The sequence below is a fragment of the Megascapheus bottae genome, chromosome 4 (genome assembly GCF_031878675.1).
Source record: "Megascapheus bottae isolate mThoBot1 chromosome 4, mThoBot2.hap1, whole genome shotgun sequence".
NCBI lineage: Eukaryota > Metazoa > Chordata > Mammalia > Rodentia > Geomyidae > Megascapheus > Megascapheus bottae.
Genome location: NC_143512.1, coordinates 12,421,731 through 12,437,034, shown reverse-complemented (window position 1 = coordinate 12,437,034; position 15,304 = coordinate 12,421,731). Strand labels below are relative to the sequence as shown.

Here is a 15,304-nt window from a genome sequence, read left to right as displayed (position 1 = left end):
TTCAATATTCAAAGTATATGCATGTTCATTTTTCATGCATTAGTAAGAGGAACAGTTTAAGAAATCAGACATTCATTGGATAAAGGAGAGCAGAAATTTACAATTGTTCAGAATAGCCAAGATGAAACAGACCCTAGTTTATGAAAAGTTAGAATATCATATTTGTTTTTGGAAAAACATATTTCAACGACCAGATAAGTGTGACCTTCCACACAAAAGTACAGAGGAAGCGTACGTTTCTGTAGCCCATGGTATACACAGGTCATGCTCAACGGTATTAATAAGTAGCAATATTCAAAATACTGGGAAGATGCTGCGTCAATTATGAAGAAAGAGCTCCCTCTCTAAAACTCCATTATTGAATAAAGCCAAAAATATAAATGTATAAGCAAAGGGTGAAGGTCTCCTATTAAAGTATAATAAAAATAACGTTAATTTTATGTAACACATTTATTGTGGAGGTAAGTTAAACTGTAATCATTACCCCTTGGGACCACATGATGTCGCTGTCTATCAAGTTCTGGCTAACGAAGAGCCAATGACGTTTGCACAGCAGTATAAATCTCTTAAATGCATAGCAGCGGCATATGAAGCAGAATAGAATTAAAAGATTCCAGACAAAACAATAGTTCATCTTCATATAGAGACAAGATTTGCTAAGAAGAGCAAAAGGAATACTTGACATGGTGATTACCTGGCAAAGAGGCCCGGAGACCCGGCGTCTGCTGCTCTCACTTCTGCTCCTGGCTGCCTGGGAGGCCGGGAGCGGCCAGCTGCGCTACTCGGTCCCCGAGGAGGCCCCGCACGGCACCTTCGTGGGCCGCATCGCGCAGGACCTGGGGCTGGAGCCGGCGGAGCTGGTGCCGCGCCTGTTCCAGGTGGCGTCCAGGGAGCGCGGGGACCTTCTGGAGGTGAATCTGCAGAATGGCATTCTGTTTGTGAATTCGCGGCTGGACCGGGAGGAGCTGTGCGGGCGGAGCGCGGAGTGCAGCCTCCACCTGGAGGTGATCGTGGACAGGCCGCTGCAGGTGTTCCACGTGGAGGTGGAGGTGAGGGACGTCAACGACAACCCGCCCGTGTTCTCGCTCAAAGAACAAAAGCTGTTTATTTCAGAATCTAGAGTGCTAGACTCTCGATTTTTGCTAGAGGGCGCCTCAGATGCAGATATTGGAGCCAACTCACTTTTAACCTATGTGCTTCACTCCAATGATTACTTCACGCTGAATGTGAATTCAAAGAACAAGGAGAATAAACAGCTTGAGCTGGTGTTAAGAAAATCTTTGGACAGAGAGGATGTTCCTGAGCACAGCCTACTCCTGATGGCCACCGATGGAGGTAAGCCTGAGCTCACAGGCTCTCTTCAGGTGCTGGTCACCGTGCTGGACGTGAATGACAACGCCCCCAGTTTTGAGCAGTCGGAATACGAGGTGAGGATATTCGAGAACGCAGACAATGGAACAATGGTGATCAGAGTGAATGCTTCTGATTGCGATGAAGGAGCCAATGGGGAAGTTTCATATTCGTTTAATAGCCTGGTTCCACCCGTGGTTATGGAGAAGTTTAGCATCGACGCGAATACAGGAGCCATTGAAATTCGAGGGAATCTGGATTTTGAACAAAAAACCTTGTACAAAATTCGAGTTGATGCAACGGACAGCGGGCACCCTCCGATGGCAGGACACTGCACGGTTTTAGTGAAAGTGTTAGACAGGAATGACAATGCGCCTCGGGTCGCATTGACGTCTTTATCGTTGCCTGTGCAAGAGGACGCTCAATTGGGGACCATCATTGCTCTCATCAGCGTGTCCGACCTGGACTCCGGGGTCAATGGGCAGGTGACCTGCTCCCTGACACCCAGTGTCCCCTTCAAGCTGGTGTCGACCTTCAAGAATCACTACTCCTTGGTGTTGGACAGCGCCCTGGACCGCGAGAGCGTGTCGGCCTACGAGGTGGTGGTGACCGCGCGGGACGGGGGCTCGCCCCCGCTGTGGGCCACGGCCAGCGTGTCGGTGGAGGTGGCCGACGTGAACGACAACGCGCCCACGTTCGCGCAGGCCGAGTACACGGTGTTCGTGAAGGAGAACAACGCGCCCGGCTCGCACATCTTCACGGTGCGGGCGCGGGACGCGGACGCGCAGGACAACGCGCGCGTGTCGTACGCGCTCGTGGAGCGGCGCGTGGGCGAGCGCGCGCTGTCGAGCTACGTGTCGGTGCACGCGGAGAGCGGCAAGGTGCATGCGCTGCAGCCGCTGGACCGCGAGGAGCTGGAGCTGCTGCGGTTCCAGGTGAGCGCGCGCGACGCTGGCGTGCCTGCCCTGGGCAGCAACGTGACTCTGCAGGTGTTCGTGCTGGACGAGAACGACAATGCGCCTGCGCTGCTGGCGCCAGCCCGGGGCGGGGCGCTGAGCGAGGCGCTGTGGCGCTCAGCGGGCGCCGGCCACGTGGTGACCAAGGTGCGCGCGGTGGACGCGGACTCGGGCTACAACGCGTGGCTGTCCTATGAGCTGCAGCCGCCGGCGGGGGCGGATGGCGCGCGCAGCCCGTTCCGCGTGGGGCTGTACACGGGCGAGATCAGCACCACGCGGGCCCTGGACGAGGCCGACGCGCCCAGGCAGCGCCTGCTGGTGCTGGTGAAGGACCACGGCGAGCCGGCGCTCACGGCCACGGCCACGGTGCTGGTGTCTTTGGTGGACAGCGGCCAGGAGCCCAAGACTTCCCGGGTATCTTTGGGTGTCGTTGGCCCAGAGGCGTCGCTGGTGGACGTGAACGTGTACCTGATCGTGGCCATCTGCGCCGTGTCCAGTCTGCTGGTGCTGACGCTGGTGCTGTACGTGGCGCTGCGGTGCTGGGGGTCTCCCACACAGGGCGCGTGCGCGCCTGGGAAGCCGGTGCTGGTGTGCTCCAGCGCGGTGGGGAGCTGGTCCTACTCGCAGCAGAGGAGGCAGAGGGTGTGCTCCGGGGAGGGCCCGCCCAAGACCGACCTCATGGCCTTCAGCCCAGGTCTTCCACCTTGTCCTGGATCTGCAGATGGCCTGAGAGAGCCATGTACGTTTTTGGACTCTGCTGCGAAGGTAGGTTGTCTATAACCTTATTTATACTTATTTTTCGTTTTTCATGTATTTTTATTGAAATTGATAGAAGGGTTACATTATATTCACCAGATAGAAGGTGTATTACTTCACAAACCTTGATACCCTTTCTCGTGTCTTGGTTCCCATGTCCCTCCCTCTACTCCGCCCCACATCTTATTTTTCCCCTTTCCCTATCCGATTTCAAATAATTAAATAATCATATGTACAATATATCAGACAACAAGGTGAAATACTGTAACAATATTAGATAACCAAGGGGCAGCAAAAGAGGTGAGAGACAATATAGTACATTAAGTACAACAATCAGTCATTATGTGGCTTTTGTTTCTATATCCTGGAGGTCCTTTAGTGTCATACAATATGGCCTTATGTATCTAGGTTTTGCTCTGTTGTTAAATCTCTCCTAGGAGAGTCCAAGGTTTCTACTGGTATGACAAATGAGGGAAACCATTGATCCTCTGTTCCTTTGAGTCTGGCTTACTTCTCTTAATGTGATTTTTTCTAAGTCTTTCCATTTCCTTATAAATGGGGTGATGGTGTTCTTTCCGATAGCAGCATAGAATTCTATTGTTATACATATTTTTCTAAGGTTAATATTTCCAGATATATTTAGTGTTTTCATATTTATAGAAATTGATCATGTAACAACTAGCAGTGTTTCCATCAGCTTTAGATCTGAATTATGTGTTTTGTCTTTCCTTTTGTAGACTATGATAAATTGTTTATGAAGGCACATCCATTGTGAGTTTATCTAACTTTTATTAGGACATTTGTTGAGTGGCATTGGATTGTAGGGTTGATTTGCTATAACACTTGAATGTTAATGGGGTTGTGAAAATAATGTAAATAATTCTGAAAATATCAAATTCACTCTACCATTTATTTGGTAATTGTATTGTGTTTTTATGTTGGGCTTGGGGGTTGAACTCAGGCTGTAGGCAGTGTCCCTGGGTGTTTTTTTTAAGGTTAGTACTCTACCACTTCAACCATAACTCTACTTCCAGCATTTTGGTGGTTAATTGGAAATGAGTCTCAAGGGCTCATTCAAATCTGGCTGTGGACTGTGATCCTCAGATCTCTGCCTTCTGAGTTGCTAGGATACAGCAATGAGACAATGGTGCCTGGCAGTATTTAATTTTGTTGATTATAAACTCATAGCTTTTTCTTAATATTTCTCCTCATTGAAATTTCCTTTAAACAAGATTGTTTGCAGCAGTATTTCTTCTGTAATGTCTAGTAAGTTCTATAAAGCCATTTCTCTACATAGCACTCTACTTTTCTCAAAAAAGTTACACAACCATGTATAAGCATACATAATATTTGTCTACTTATTTGACATTGTAGATTGTGAGAATACATTGACAGTCTGTTCACTACTTAGTAAATTACAATACATTTATTTCCCGATATAGAAAAAACGATAGACCTTTCCATCATAAAGCAATTTTTAAAATATTCTCAGTTTGGTGATTTAATTCTGGAATAGAAAGTTTTTGTCTTCAAATATCTCTTGATAGTTCTGAACTTAAAATTTCTTCCACCTTAGATAATAATACTTTGCCTTCACTATTCCATAGGACAAGATTCTGGATATGAGATCCTACACTTTTTACATCATTTTTTTCACTTACTTTTTTTCTTGCTTGTTGTATGTGGTTTTCAAGTTCGTTCTCCAGTGTATTGTAATTTGAGACTATGCATGGTGTATTTTTCAAATTTTCTTTTGTCCATGGGGCTTCAACTCAGGGCCTCCACATTGTCTCTTAAGTTCTTTTGCTCAAGGGTAGCCATCTACCACTTATAACCAAAGGTCCATTTCTGGTTAATTGGAGATAAGAGTCTCATAGGGACTTTTCTGCCCTGGCTGGCTTTGAATCACAATCTTCAGATCTCAGCCTCTTGAGTAGGTAAGGTTACAGTCATCATCCCCCAGTGCAAGTCTACTACTAATTTTTTTGCCAGTCCTTGGCGTTTCTCAAGGCTCTACCAATTGAGCCTCAGCACCATTTTTGGCTTTTTTCTATGTATGTGGTACTGAGGAATTGAACCCAGGTCTTCGTTCATGTTTGTCAAGCACTCTACCTTTAGGCCAAACTCCCAGCCCCCTATACCTCTGATTGATATGTCTCCTTCTCATTCATTTTTTATGATATATTGTATCAGATATTTTACAAGGTATTCTGTAGTTAAAATTGCAATGCTCACTCCACATGCATGAAGCTTTGAGTTAATTCCCTAGCACCCAAATCATCTCACCTCAGTGAGTAAGAGTAGTCTTTATATCTGAAAAGAGTCATAGTAATTATGGTGAAAATGGAAGCAAATTATATTGAAGATATATTATTTCATGGAGTTCTTCCTCTAAAAAATAAATGTTCAAAACCTGAGTAGAGTCTGAGATCCTGTTGTGAAACCTACATCTATCAGCACAACTCACATTATGTTCATACTTTCTTTTCAAATATATCTGGTTTTTTAGCTTTTTCTGTACCATGTGTCAGTTGAGTTTAGGTTCATGTATTTGAGTATGTAGTATTGATTGCTCTCAAATGTCATTTGGCACAACACAAATATTCTTTCTCACCACCTCCCCTCTCTGTTCTAGTCCTGGGGTTTGAATTCAGAGCCTGGTTGTCTCTCCTGAGCTTTGTTTCCTTTAGGATAGTGCAGTACTCACTTTAGCCCCAGCTTCATTTGTGGCCTTTTTTGGTTGTTAATTTGAGATAAGGGTATCACTGACTTTCCTGCGTGGGTGACTTTGAACCATGATTTTCACATTTCAGCTTCCTGAGTAGCTAGAATTATAAGCATAAGCCACAGGCAAACAGCTAAGACCAATCCTATTTTTTGGTCTCTTAGAGATATTTTTGGAGCACTCCTTATGTCGGTCACAGTGATATTCATTCATTATAGATCATGACTGTTATTTGTAAGTTCTTTACATTAATCTTTAGTATCTTCCCAGATTACAGGCCATCATCATATTTCAATTTCAGAGGAACTGTCAAAGTGTTAAAAATCAGCACTTTTTTATGAGTCATGGGGCTCAAATGAGGCCTGGGCGCTGTCCCTGAGTTCTTCAGCTCAAGGCTACCACCCTACTCCTGGGTCTGTGTGTTGTCCCTGAGCTCTTCAGCTCAAGGGTACCGCCTTACCCTTGAGCCAAGCCTCACTTCCTCTTCTAGAGGTTAATTGGAGATAAGAGTCTCAGGTGTTTTGTGCCTGGGATGGCTTGGAACCTAACCTTAATCCTCAGATTCTGCCTCCTGGGTAGGTAGGACTATAGGCATGAGCCACAGTGTGGCCCCACAGATTGTTAAAGGCATTGTAAAACATGAACACCATGAAATTCAGGATGTTGGGACTGAGTAATTGTGAGAAACTCAACAGAGTGGTGAAAGCCTGGAGCTCATCTTGCATGCTTCTGTAGACAAAGCTCCTCAATTCAAGCCAGAAGCAGGAAACCCAATAGGAAGCTCCTTCCTATCAGTTTTTTTTAATTTAAAGAATTTATTAACATTGATTTTTACATCATATTTCAAATGATGTGTTTAACAAGTGTTCAAGAAGGGAATCTCTATATACAATCTCTGGTACTTGGATTTTAGAACATAATTAAAAGTAGGCTGAGGGTTTGTATGTCATAGATACATATTAATCTATGTAATTACGTCTATAGACTCATAAATTTTTATGTCTATGTAGTTGTGTTTATATTTCCAGTATCATGTCCATAGCATTGGGTATGCAAATATTGAGTCCTTGCTCTTGTACTGTTTGGATCCAATAGCCACATGTTAAGGATACCATGCAACTTTTGTTCCTTTGAGCTTGACTTATTTCACTCAATATGATTTGTTCTAGATTCATCTACTTCCCTGTGAATGCCATTATTTTATCTTGTCTGTTGGCTATGTAGAATTCCATTGTGTGTGTGTGTGTATACCACAGTTTTTGTATCTATTTATCTGCAGTAGGGCATCTAGATTGTCCTATCAGTTTTGAAGTAACTATCACTAAATAGGATAAACTAAGTTATCATTTAATTCTAGGCCATTTAAGAGTGAAAGGAGAAGTAAAAATAAATATAGAAGGCCACAGATATAAACCAAATATTTCGTAGGCCTATTAGGGCTACCAGTTATCATGGACTTAGTCCTACTAATGCTACCTGCATTAGGAGCAATGAGATTTCTCACTTTAATTAAAGAATTCAAAGTTTCCAAAATAAATTATCATAATGCAAATGCAAAAGTTTACATTTTTGTTGAGCACTCAAGGTGATTCTTGTTGAGCATATATTTTAGATACATTTTTCTGTTCAATGTTTAAAAAACCCATTTTCCTGTTCTTTGAAGAGATGTAATTTAAACTAGTTCTTACATTTTACTATTAGAAATCCATATTGTGATATTGATGTTATCAATATAATTTGGTACAAAATGCTCATTTGTGGAAATAGTTTTATTTATATGTTTTCTCATGTTAAGATGATTTAAATTTTGTTTTGGTTATAAACTAAATTATAAGTTTGTTTTTTCAATTTTAGAAAATAGTTTGAATTGAATACCATATTGTGGTTGGAAGGACAATTCATTACATTTTTTAGATTGTATTTTATTGTCAGGATAATGTATAGAGTGGTTACATCATTTCTTGAAATTTGAAACCCCTTCTCATGTTTTTGTCCCCCTTTCCCTCCCCTCTCCATCCCAGTCTTGTTTTACCCCTTTCCTTCCCTATTTCAAATAAACCAATAAGTGTGTATACAGTATACCAGTATACAAATTCAGAAACAGTAATCTCATAATTCATTACATTTTAATTCACACATTATAAGAGAATGCAACTCCTAAAATCCAGATTTGAATGGCTTTGACACTAGACTCATTCTAAAAATTAAAGAAATGCAACAATATTTTTTAAAATAGAGACAGTAATTCTATTCCAGGTTACATAAACTTGCAGTTGAGTAGCTCCCATTCCTGTTAATTTTCCTACTTGTAAATATTGTTAATATTTTAGTAATGACTAATTAGCAATTTAGTTTGAAATGATCTATATATTTAGAAACATTTTAACAAGTCACATATTGTTAAAATTTACAAATTAACTTTACATAGGACCAGAGTTTTTTTTCTTTTTGCCAGTCCTGGGGCTTGAACTCAGGGCCTGAGCACTGTCCTTGGGACTGGTCAAGGCTAGTGGTCTGCCACTTGAGCCACAGCACCACTTCCCGCATTTTCTATAAATGTGGTACCAAGGAATTAAACCTGGGTCTTTGTTTATGCTAGGCAAGCACTCTACCACTAGGCCAAATTCCCAGCCCCAGACCAAAGCTTTTTTTTTTGTCCAGTCCTGAGCTTTAGCTCAGATCCTGAGCACTGTCCTTGGGCTTTCTCAAGGCTAGAGCTCTACCACCACTTCTGGCTTTTTTCTATGTATATGGTACCAAGGATTCAAACTTGGGTCTTGGTGCATGCTAGGTGCTTGCTAGGCACATGCTAGTGCTTACTCTACCAGTAGGCCAAACTCCCTGCCCCAGATTAAAGCTTTTTTTTTTTGCCAGTCCTGGGCTTGGGCTCAGGGCTTGAGCACTGTCCTTGGACTTTCTCAAGGCTAGAACTCTACCACTTGAGCCTCAGCACCACTTCTGGCTCTTTGCTATGTATGTGGTACTGAGGAATCGAACCCGGGTCTTTGTGCATGCTAGGCAAGCATTTTACCACTAGGCCAAACTCCGGGCCCCCAGACTAAAGATTTTTTGATCAAAAAAATTTTTTTTTGCCAGTCCTGGGCCTAGGCACTGTCCTTGGAAACTTTTTGCTCAACACTAGCACTCTGCTACTTGAGCCATAGCACCATTTCTGGCTTTTTCTGTGTATGTGGTTCCGTGGAATTGAACCCAGGGCTTTATGCATGCTAGAGTGAGCATGCTACCACTAGGCCGTGCTCCTTGCCAACTTTTACTTTAAAAAAATCAAGTTTAATCCACATGGACATTAGTCTAATTTTGGCTCATGAATATTTGATGCCAAGTTTTTAAAGAGAAAACCAATGCTTCTTTTGTTGGTATAGAGTTTGACCCCACAGTCTGGGAACTGTCTCTGAGTGTTTTTGCTCTAGGCTAGTGCTCTCCCTCTCTAAGCCACAGTGCCAATTCCAGGTTTTGAGTGGTTTTGGACATGAGGCTCATAGATTTTTCTGTGTGCTCTGGCTTAAAACCACAATCCTCAGATCTCAGTCCTCTGAATAGGTGGGATTACAAGCATTAGCAATTGGTGCCTTGATAAGGAAAAATACTTTTAATTGTAGGCAGTGTTGAAAAAATTTGATGACATTGATTATGTAAAGCTATTAAGTTCCAGAACTATAGCTTCTATGTGTTTGAAAATCTGAAACATAGCAAGTATGAAACTATTTGTCTCTAAAAGTAGAAGTCATAAAATTGTGATCTGTTTTATTTAGAATCATAATGGCGATACTTCTTGCCCCTGGAAGGTATCATAAAGTGAACTTTTTCCTCAGTCTAACTTATATTAATGAAGGCACTTCTATATTTCTTTGTTATAGCAAAACAAAGGCATTGGAGAAAATACAACATTTCATAGGTAATATTTTCCTTGATAAGTCAGATTTGGTTGTGAACATTATGAGAACTTATGTGCACAAACTGTGACTGAAAATAATTCTCATCTTTGAAGTGTTCATTTAAGCCACCCATCATATTACAATTATATCATTGTTATAAAAGTGGAAACTGTATCAGATGGAAGTTACCACTCACAAGGTTAACAAGAAAGCCTATAACAATCTAAGCTGAGAAATATCTGGTGGTGAAACTGAATTATTTACATGTGCTGGTGACTGGCACTTAGAAGTTACATACATTTCAGAGGGAAAAGATAGTTGAAATTAGCCTAAAAGTTTATTAAATTTTAACCACAAAGAGCAGTAACTTGAAGATACTTATAGTTGTCACAAAATAAAATCCTGTTACATTCATTATACAAATGCTATACAACTCCAATTATACAAGGTGTTTGAAAAATAGAACAGTAATAATGTTATAGAAAGAATTACTTCTCAGATTGTACATTTAAGAAAAAGTTACACTTTGGTTCTACATAATTTCTTATACAAAAGAGGAGTTTTTTTTAAATAAAGCATTCATGGGATGAAAATCCATAAAAATAGGACTGAAAGTTATGATGGAAAGAAAAGTGATTAAACTCATGGTAACATACTTACAAATAGCCACCGGATGTCGCTGTCGTCCGTAAAATGTGTAGTTTTTGGGAACAAAGCAGTACTCCACTGAGTCTCAAGGATCAGGAAGTAGCTATATTGGGAGATTTCAGCTATCCCGAGAAGAAAATGGAACTAACAAACCGAGCAGGAGATACTAGTGCATGTGTGCGTTCCAGACGGAGTATTCATGGATTTGCGAAGGAAGAAAAAGGTAGGCTATTCGTCTATATATCAAGCTGTCATGGAGCCAGGCGTCTTCTGCTCTTGCTTCTGCTCCTGGCTGCCTGGGAGGCCGGGAGCGGCCAGCTGCGCTACTCGGTCCCCGAGGAGGCCGCGCACGGCACCTTCGTGGGCCGCATCGCGCAGGACCTGGGGCTGGAGCCGGCGGAGCTGGTGCCGCGCCTGTTCCGGGTGGCGTCCAGGGAGCGCGGGGACCTTCTGGAGGTGAATCTGCAGAATGGCATTCTGTTTGTGAATTCGCGGCTGGACCGGGAGGAGCTGTGCGGGCGGAGCGCGGAGTGCAGCCTCCACCTGGAGGTGATCGTGGACAGGCCGCTGCAGGTGTTCCACGTGGAGGTGGAGGTGAGGGACGTCAACGACAACCCGCCCGTGTTCTCTGTGACAGAACAAAAAATTCTGATAGCAGAATCTAGACTGCTTGACTCTCGGTTTCCACTAGAAGGAGCAACCGATGCAGATGTTGGAGAGAATGCAATGCTTACCTACAAACTCAATTCGAACGAATTTTTCATTCTTGATACTGTAAACAAAAAAGGCAAAGGCAAATTCCCTGTGCTTGTTCTGCGAAAATTACTAGATCGTGAAGAAAACCCCCAGCTTAAATTGTTGCTGACTGCAACCGATGGAGGTAAGCCTGAATTTACCGCATCCGTTTCCTTGTTGATCCTGGTGTTGGATGCCAACGATAATCCTCCTGTATTTGACAGATCTGTATATGAAGTGAAGATGCATGAAAATCAAGCGAACCAAACGTTAGTAATAAGGTTAAATGCTTCTGATGCAGATGAAGGAATAAACAAGGACCTGGTCTATGCATTTAGCTCTTTGGGTTCAATTCTTGTACAAAGGAAATTTCTGATAAATGAAAGCACAGGAGAAATAAGGATAAACGATGCTATTGACTTCGAAGAGAGCAACAATTATGAAATACAGGTAGATGTTACAGATAAGGGAAATCCGCCTTTGGCTGGTCACTGCACTGTCCTACTGGAAATCATGGATGAAAACGACAATGCTCCAGAGATAGTTCTCACATCTTTGTCCTTCCCGGTAAAGGAAGATGCCTTGTTGGGCACAGTCATTGCTCTGATCAGCGTGTCCGATCGTGACTCTGGAGTCAATGGGCAGGTGACCTGCTCCCTGACACCCAGTGTCCCCTTCAAGCTGGTGTCGACCTTCAGGAATTACTACTCCTTGGTGCTGGACAGCGCCCTGGACCGAGAGACCGTCTCGGCCTACCAGGTGGTGGTGACCGCGCGGGACGGGGGCTCGCCCCCGCTGTGGGCCACGGCCAGCGTGTCGGTGGAGGTGGCCGACGTGAACGACAACGCGCCCGCGTTCGCGCAGGCCGAGTACACGGTGTTCGTGAAGGAGAACAACGCGCCCGGCTCGCACATCTTCACGGTGCGGGCGCAGGACGTGGACGCGCAGGAGAACGCGCGCGTGTCGTACGCGCTGGTGGAGCGGCGCGTGGGCGAGCGCGCGCTGTCGAGCTACGTGTCGGTGCACGCGGAGAGCGGCAAGGTGCACGCGCTGCAGCCGCTGGACCGCGAGGAGCTGGAGCTGCTGCGGTTCCAGGTGAGCGCGCGTGACGCCGGCGTGCCTGCCCTGGGCAGCAACGTGACTCTGCAGGTGTTCGTGCTGGACGAGAACGACAATGCGCCTGCGCTGCTGGCGCCGGCCGGGGGCGGGGCGCTGAGCGAGGCGCTGTGGCGCTCAGCGGGCGCTGGCCACGTGGTGACCAAGGTGCGCGCGGTGGACGCGGACTCGGGCTACAACGCGTGGCTGTCCTACGAGCTGCAGCCGCCGGCGGGGGCGGATGGTGCGCGCAGCCCGTTCCGCGTGGGGCTGTACACGGGTGAGATCAGCACCACGCGGGTCCTGGACGAGGCCGACGCGCCCAGGCAGCGCCTGCTGGTGCTGGTGAAGGACCACGGCGAGCCGGCACTCACGGCCACGGCCACGGTGCTGGTGTCTCTGGTGGACAGCGGCCAGGAGCCCAAGACTTCCCGGGTATCTTTGGGTGTCGTTGGCCCAGAGGCGCCGCTGGTGGACGTGAACGTGTACCTGATCGTGGCCATCTGCGCCGTGTCCAGTCTGCTGGTGCTGACGCTGGTGCTGTACGTGGCGCTGCGGTGCTGGGGGTCTCCCACACAGGGCGCGTGCGCGCCTGGGAAGCCGGTGCTGGTGTGCTCCAGCGCGGTGGGGAGCTGGTCCTACTCGCAGCAGAGGAGGCAGAGGGTGTGCTCCGGGGAGGGCCCGCCCAAGACCGACCTCATGGCCTTCAGCCCAGGTCTTCCACCTTGCCCAGTGGCGAACATGGGAGTGGAAGGTCTAGCAGTTGGAGGGGACGCCTCTGGAAAGGTGGGTTTTCACACTTTTACATTTTCCTTTTAAGTAATTTTTATTGTTCTATTTTATCGAACATAAGCAGCTGAATACTTTTTCCTGGTCTTGATACTATTATGTACAAATATTTTTTAGTAATGCTTTGAAATGGTGTTTCACCTTAAATTCTTTCATATTTCCTGTAGCCAGCTCACTGGTTCGACTTTTCTTGGTATGTAACATTTTAAAGTTTTCTGTAGGCAGGTGTCTTATGATGCTTTTGATATCCACTCTTACAACTATTTCATTTATTTTTGAAATTAAAATTTGATTTACCTAATTAAATTAGCAAGACTGCACAGATCAATATCTTTTTTCCCCTCATGATTTTCCCCTTATGTATTATATATTCAGTACAGGAAAACTTAAATAAACTGTTTTTAAAATTTCAGTTATTGGCCTTGAGTTTGGTCTAGTAGTAGAGTCCTTGCCTACCATGCACAAAGACCCGGGTTCCATTCCTCGGTACCACATACATAGAAAAAAGCTGGAAGTGGTGCTGAGGCTCAAGTGGTAGAGCTCTAGCCTTGAGAAAAGTCCAAGGACAGTGCTCAGGCCCTGAGCTCAAGCCCAGGACTGGCAAAAAATTCAGTTATTATCTTTGTTCTTTAGAAGTGCAGTAAGGTAGTCTAGAAATTGTTAACTGATTTTTTAATTTCGGGTATATTAAGTTAAATATTTCAGGCTTTAAATTCTTACTGTCATTTCAATTGACTTGTTTGGATCATTCACTTTTTATTTTCAAGAAACTGTAATTATTTCTTTACTAAGCTGTTCTCTACTTCTTTTCTTGGTATTAGGCATTGGTTATTAGAACCAAGAACTGAAGATGTCGTGATCATTTCTATGTCAGGGAATCTCTGTATGAAAGTCGCTTGCTTGCTTGCTTATTTATTTATTTATTTATTTATTTATTTATTTATTTATTTATTTATTGTCAGTCCTGGGGCTTGAATTCAGGGCCTGGGCATTTTTATTGGGCTTTCTCAAGGCTAGAGCTGTGTTACTAGGCCACACTCCTGCCCCACTTTTTACTTTTTATATATAATTTTATTGTTATCCTTAAGGTGTCTCGAGAGATTGCCCCTTCACAAGTCATGTTTTGGACAATGTCATTCTTTTGCTTCATTTTTTAAACCCTTTTTAAAGAAGTCTGAATATGTTTACTTTATCTGAAATTAATACTGTAAGTGGGAAAAGTGAATGTAGCTCTTAAAATTATTTTCTTTGATTTGAGATATGGTGAATTTAAAGAGATTCTGTAGACTTTTTAACCAGAATATTGTTGGATTATATACACACAAACATGAAAGGCAATATATTTTTTGCCAGAAAATATAACTTGCATGCTTTTTTGCCAGTCCTGGGGCTTGAACTTAGGGCCTGAACACTCATTGGGATTTCCTCAAGGCTTGTGCTCTCCCACTTGAGCCACAACACCGCTCCCAGCTTTTTCTTATGTATGTGGTAAGGACGAATTAAACCCCGTCTTCATGCATTTTTAGGCAAGCACTCTACCACTAGGTAAAACTCACTAAAGAGCTTTTCTGAAGCAGTTATTAAAAGTGATACTTATGGCTTCATGTTTTTAAATTAGTTTGAGCGTTTCCATGCACTGGTGAAATTTATCTTCATGGCTCTGGTCATAGAATTACCTTTCCCTTTCTTTTTCATCACAAAGATTGAACATGTTATTTAGTGTGTATTTCCAAATAACTTCTAACAAATGCTTTCATTTGTGTGCAAGTTTAGCATTCCCAAACAATATCATTGAGGCAGGAATTGAACATGGAATTGTTGTATTGGTGCTTTCAGTGGCCAATCTGGATCCAGCTCTTAGAGATTATAGGTGAGAAAATAATACAGCATTAACAGTTTATTGAAACAAAAGTAACATGTTTATGAATGATATGATTTAACCACAGATACTTGAGATATTTTCTAAATATCTTTTTATATTGAAAAATTATTGTCTGTTGTGGTGTTGGGTATTGAACCAAGGATCTAATATGTAGTATACATGCTCTTCCATTGAGCTACATTTCTAACACTGTCTTGGAATGCTTGGAAGTATTCTAAATTTTCTTCTTTTTCCTTAATAAAAGGTGATTTTATTGAAAAGTATTTATAAATTGGAGCTATTAATTTAACAGCAAATTATATTTTACCAGTTTAATTTAGTTTATTTTACTTTGCTCCCTTTTGCATGATTTGTGCTTTTCTAATTTTTACTTCTTTGACGAGGGACTTGCTGTGTAGCCCAGGCTGATCTCTACCTCACAAAATGCAAGGATTCGATGCCACCATATGGGGTTTAAGAGTATATTTTAAAA

General features: G+C 43.5%; 2 protein-coding genes across 2 annotated transcripts; both read left to right on the top strand.

The window, feature by feature from the left end:
• Positions 1-507: 507 nt before the first annotated feature.
• Positions 508-3,086, top strand: LOC150064007 (protocadherin alpha-8-like). Its single transcript, XM_090332196.1, has one exon. The coding sequence runs from the start codon at positions 684-686 to the stop codon at positions 3,084-3,086; it is 2,403 nt and encodes an 800-aa protein (XP_090188322.1). The 5' UTR covers positions 508-683.
• A 7,262-nt stretch (positions 3,087-10,348) lies between these two features.
• On the top strand, positions 10,349-12,980 carry LOC150064006 (protocadherin alpha-9-like). The gene has a single exon (XM_090332195.1). The coding sequence runs from the start codon at positions 10,377-10,379 to the stop codon at positions 12,978-12,980; it is 2,604 nt and encodes an 867-aa protein (XP_090188321.1). The 5' UTR covers positions 10,349-10,376.
• Positions 12,981-15,304: the final 2,324 nt, after the last annotated feature.

Bases quoted from the DNA above. Each gene is read 5' to 3' on its own strand.
- LOC150064007 (XM_090332196.1), top strand. From the start codon at position 684: ATGGTGATTACCTGGCAAAGAGGCCCGGAGACCCGGCGTCTGCTGCTC.
- LOC150064006 (XM_090332195.1), top strand. From the start codon at position 10,377: ATGTGTAGTTTTTGGGAACAAAGCAGTACTCCACTGAGTCTCAAGGAT.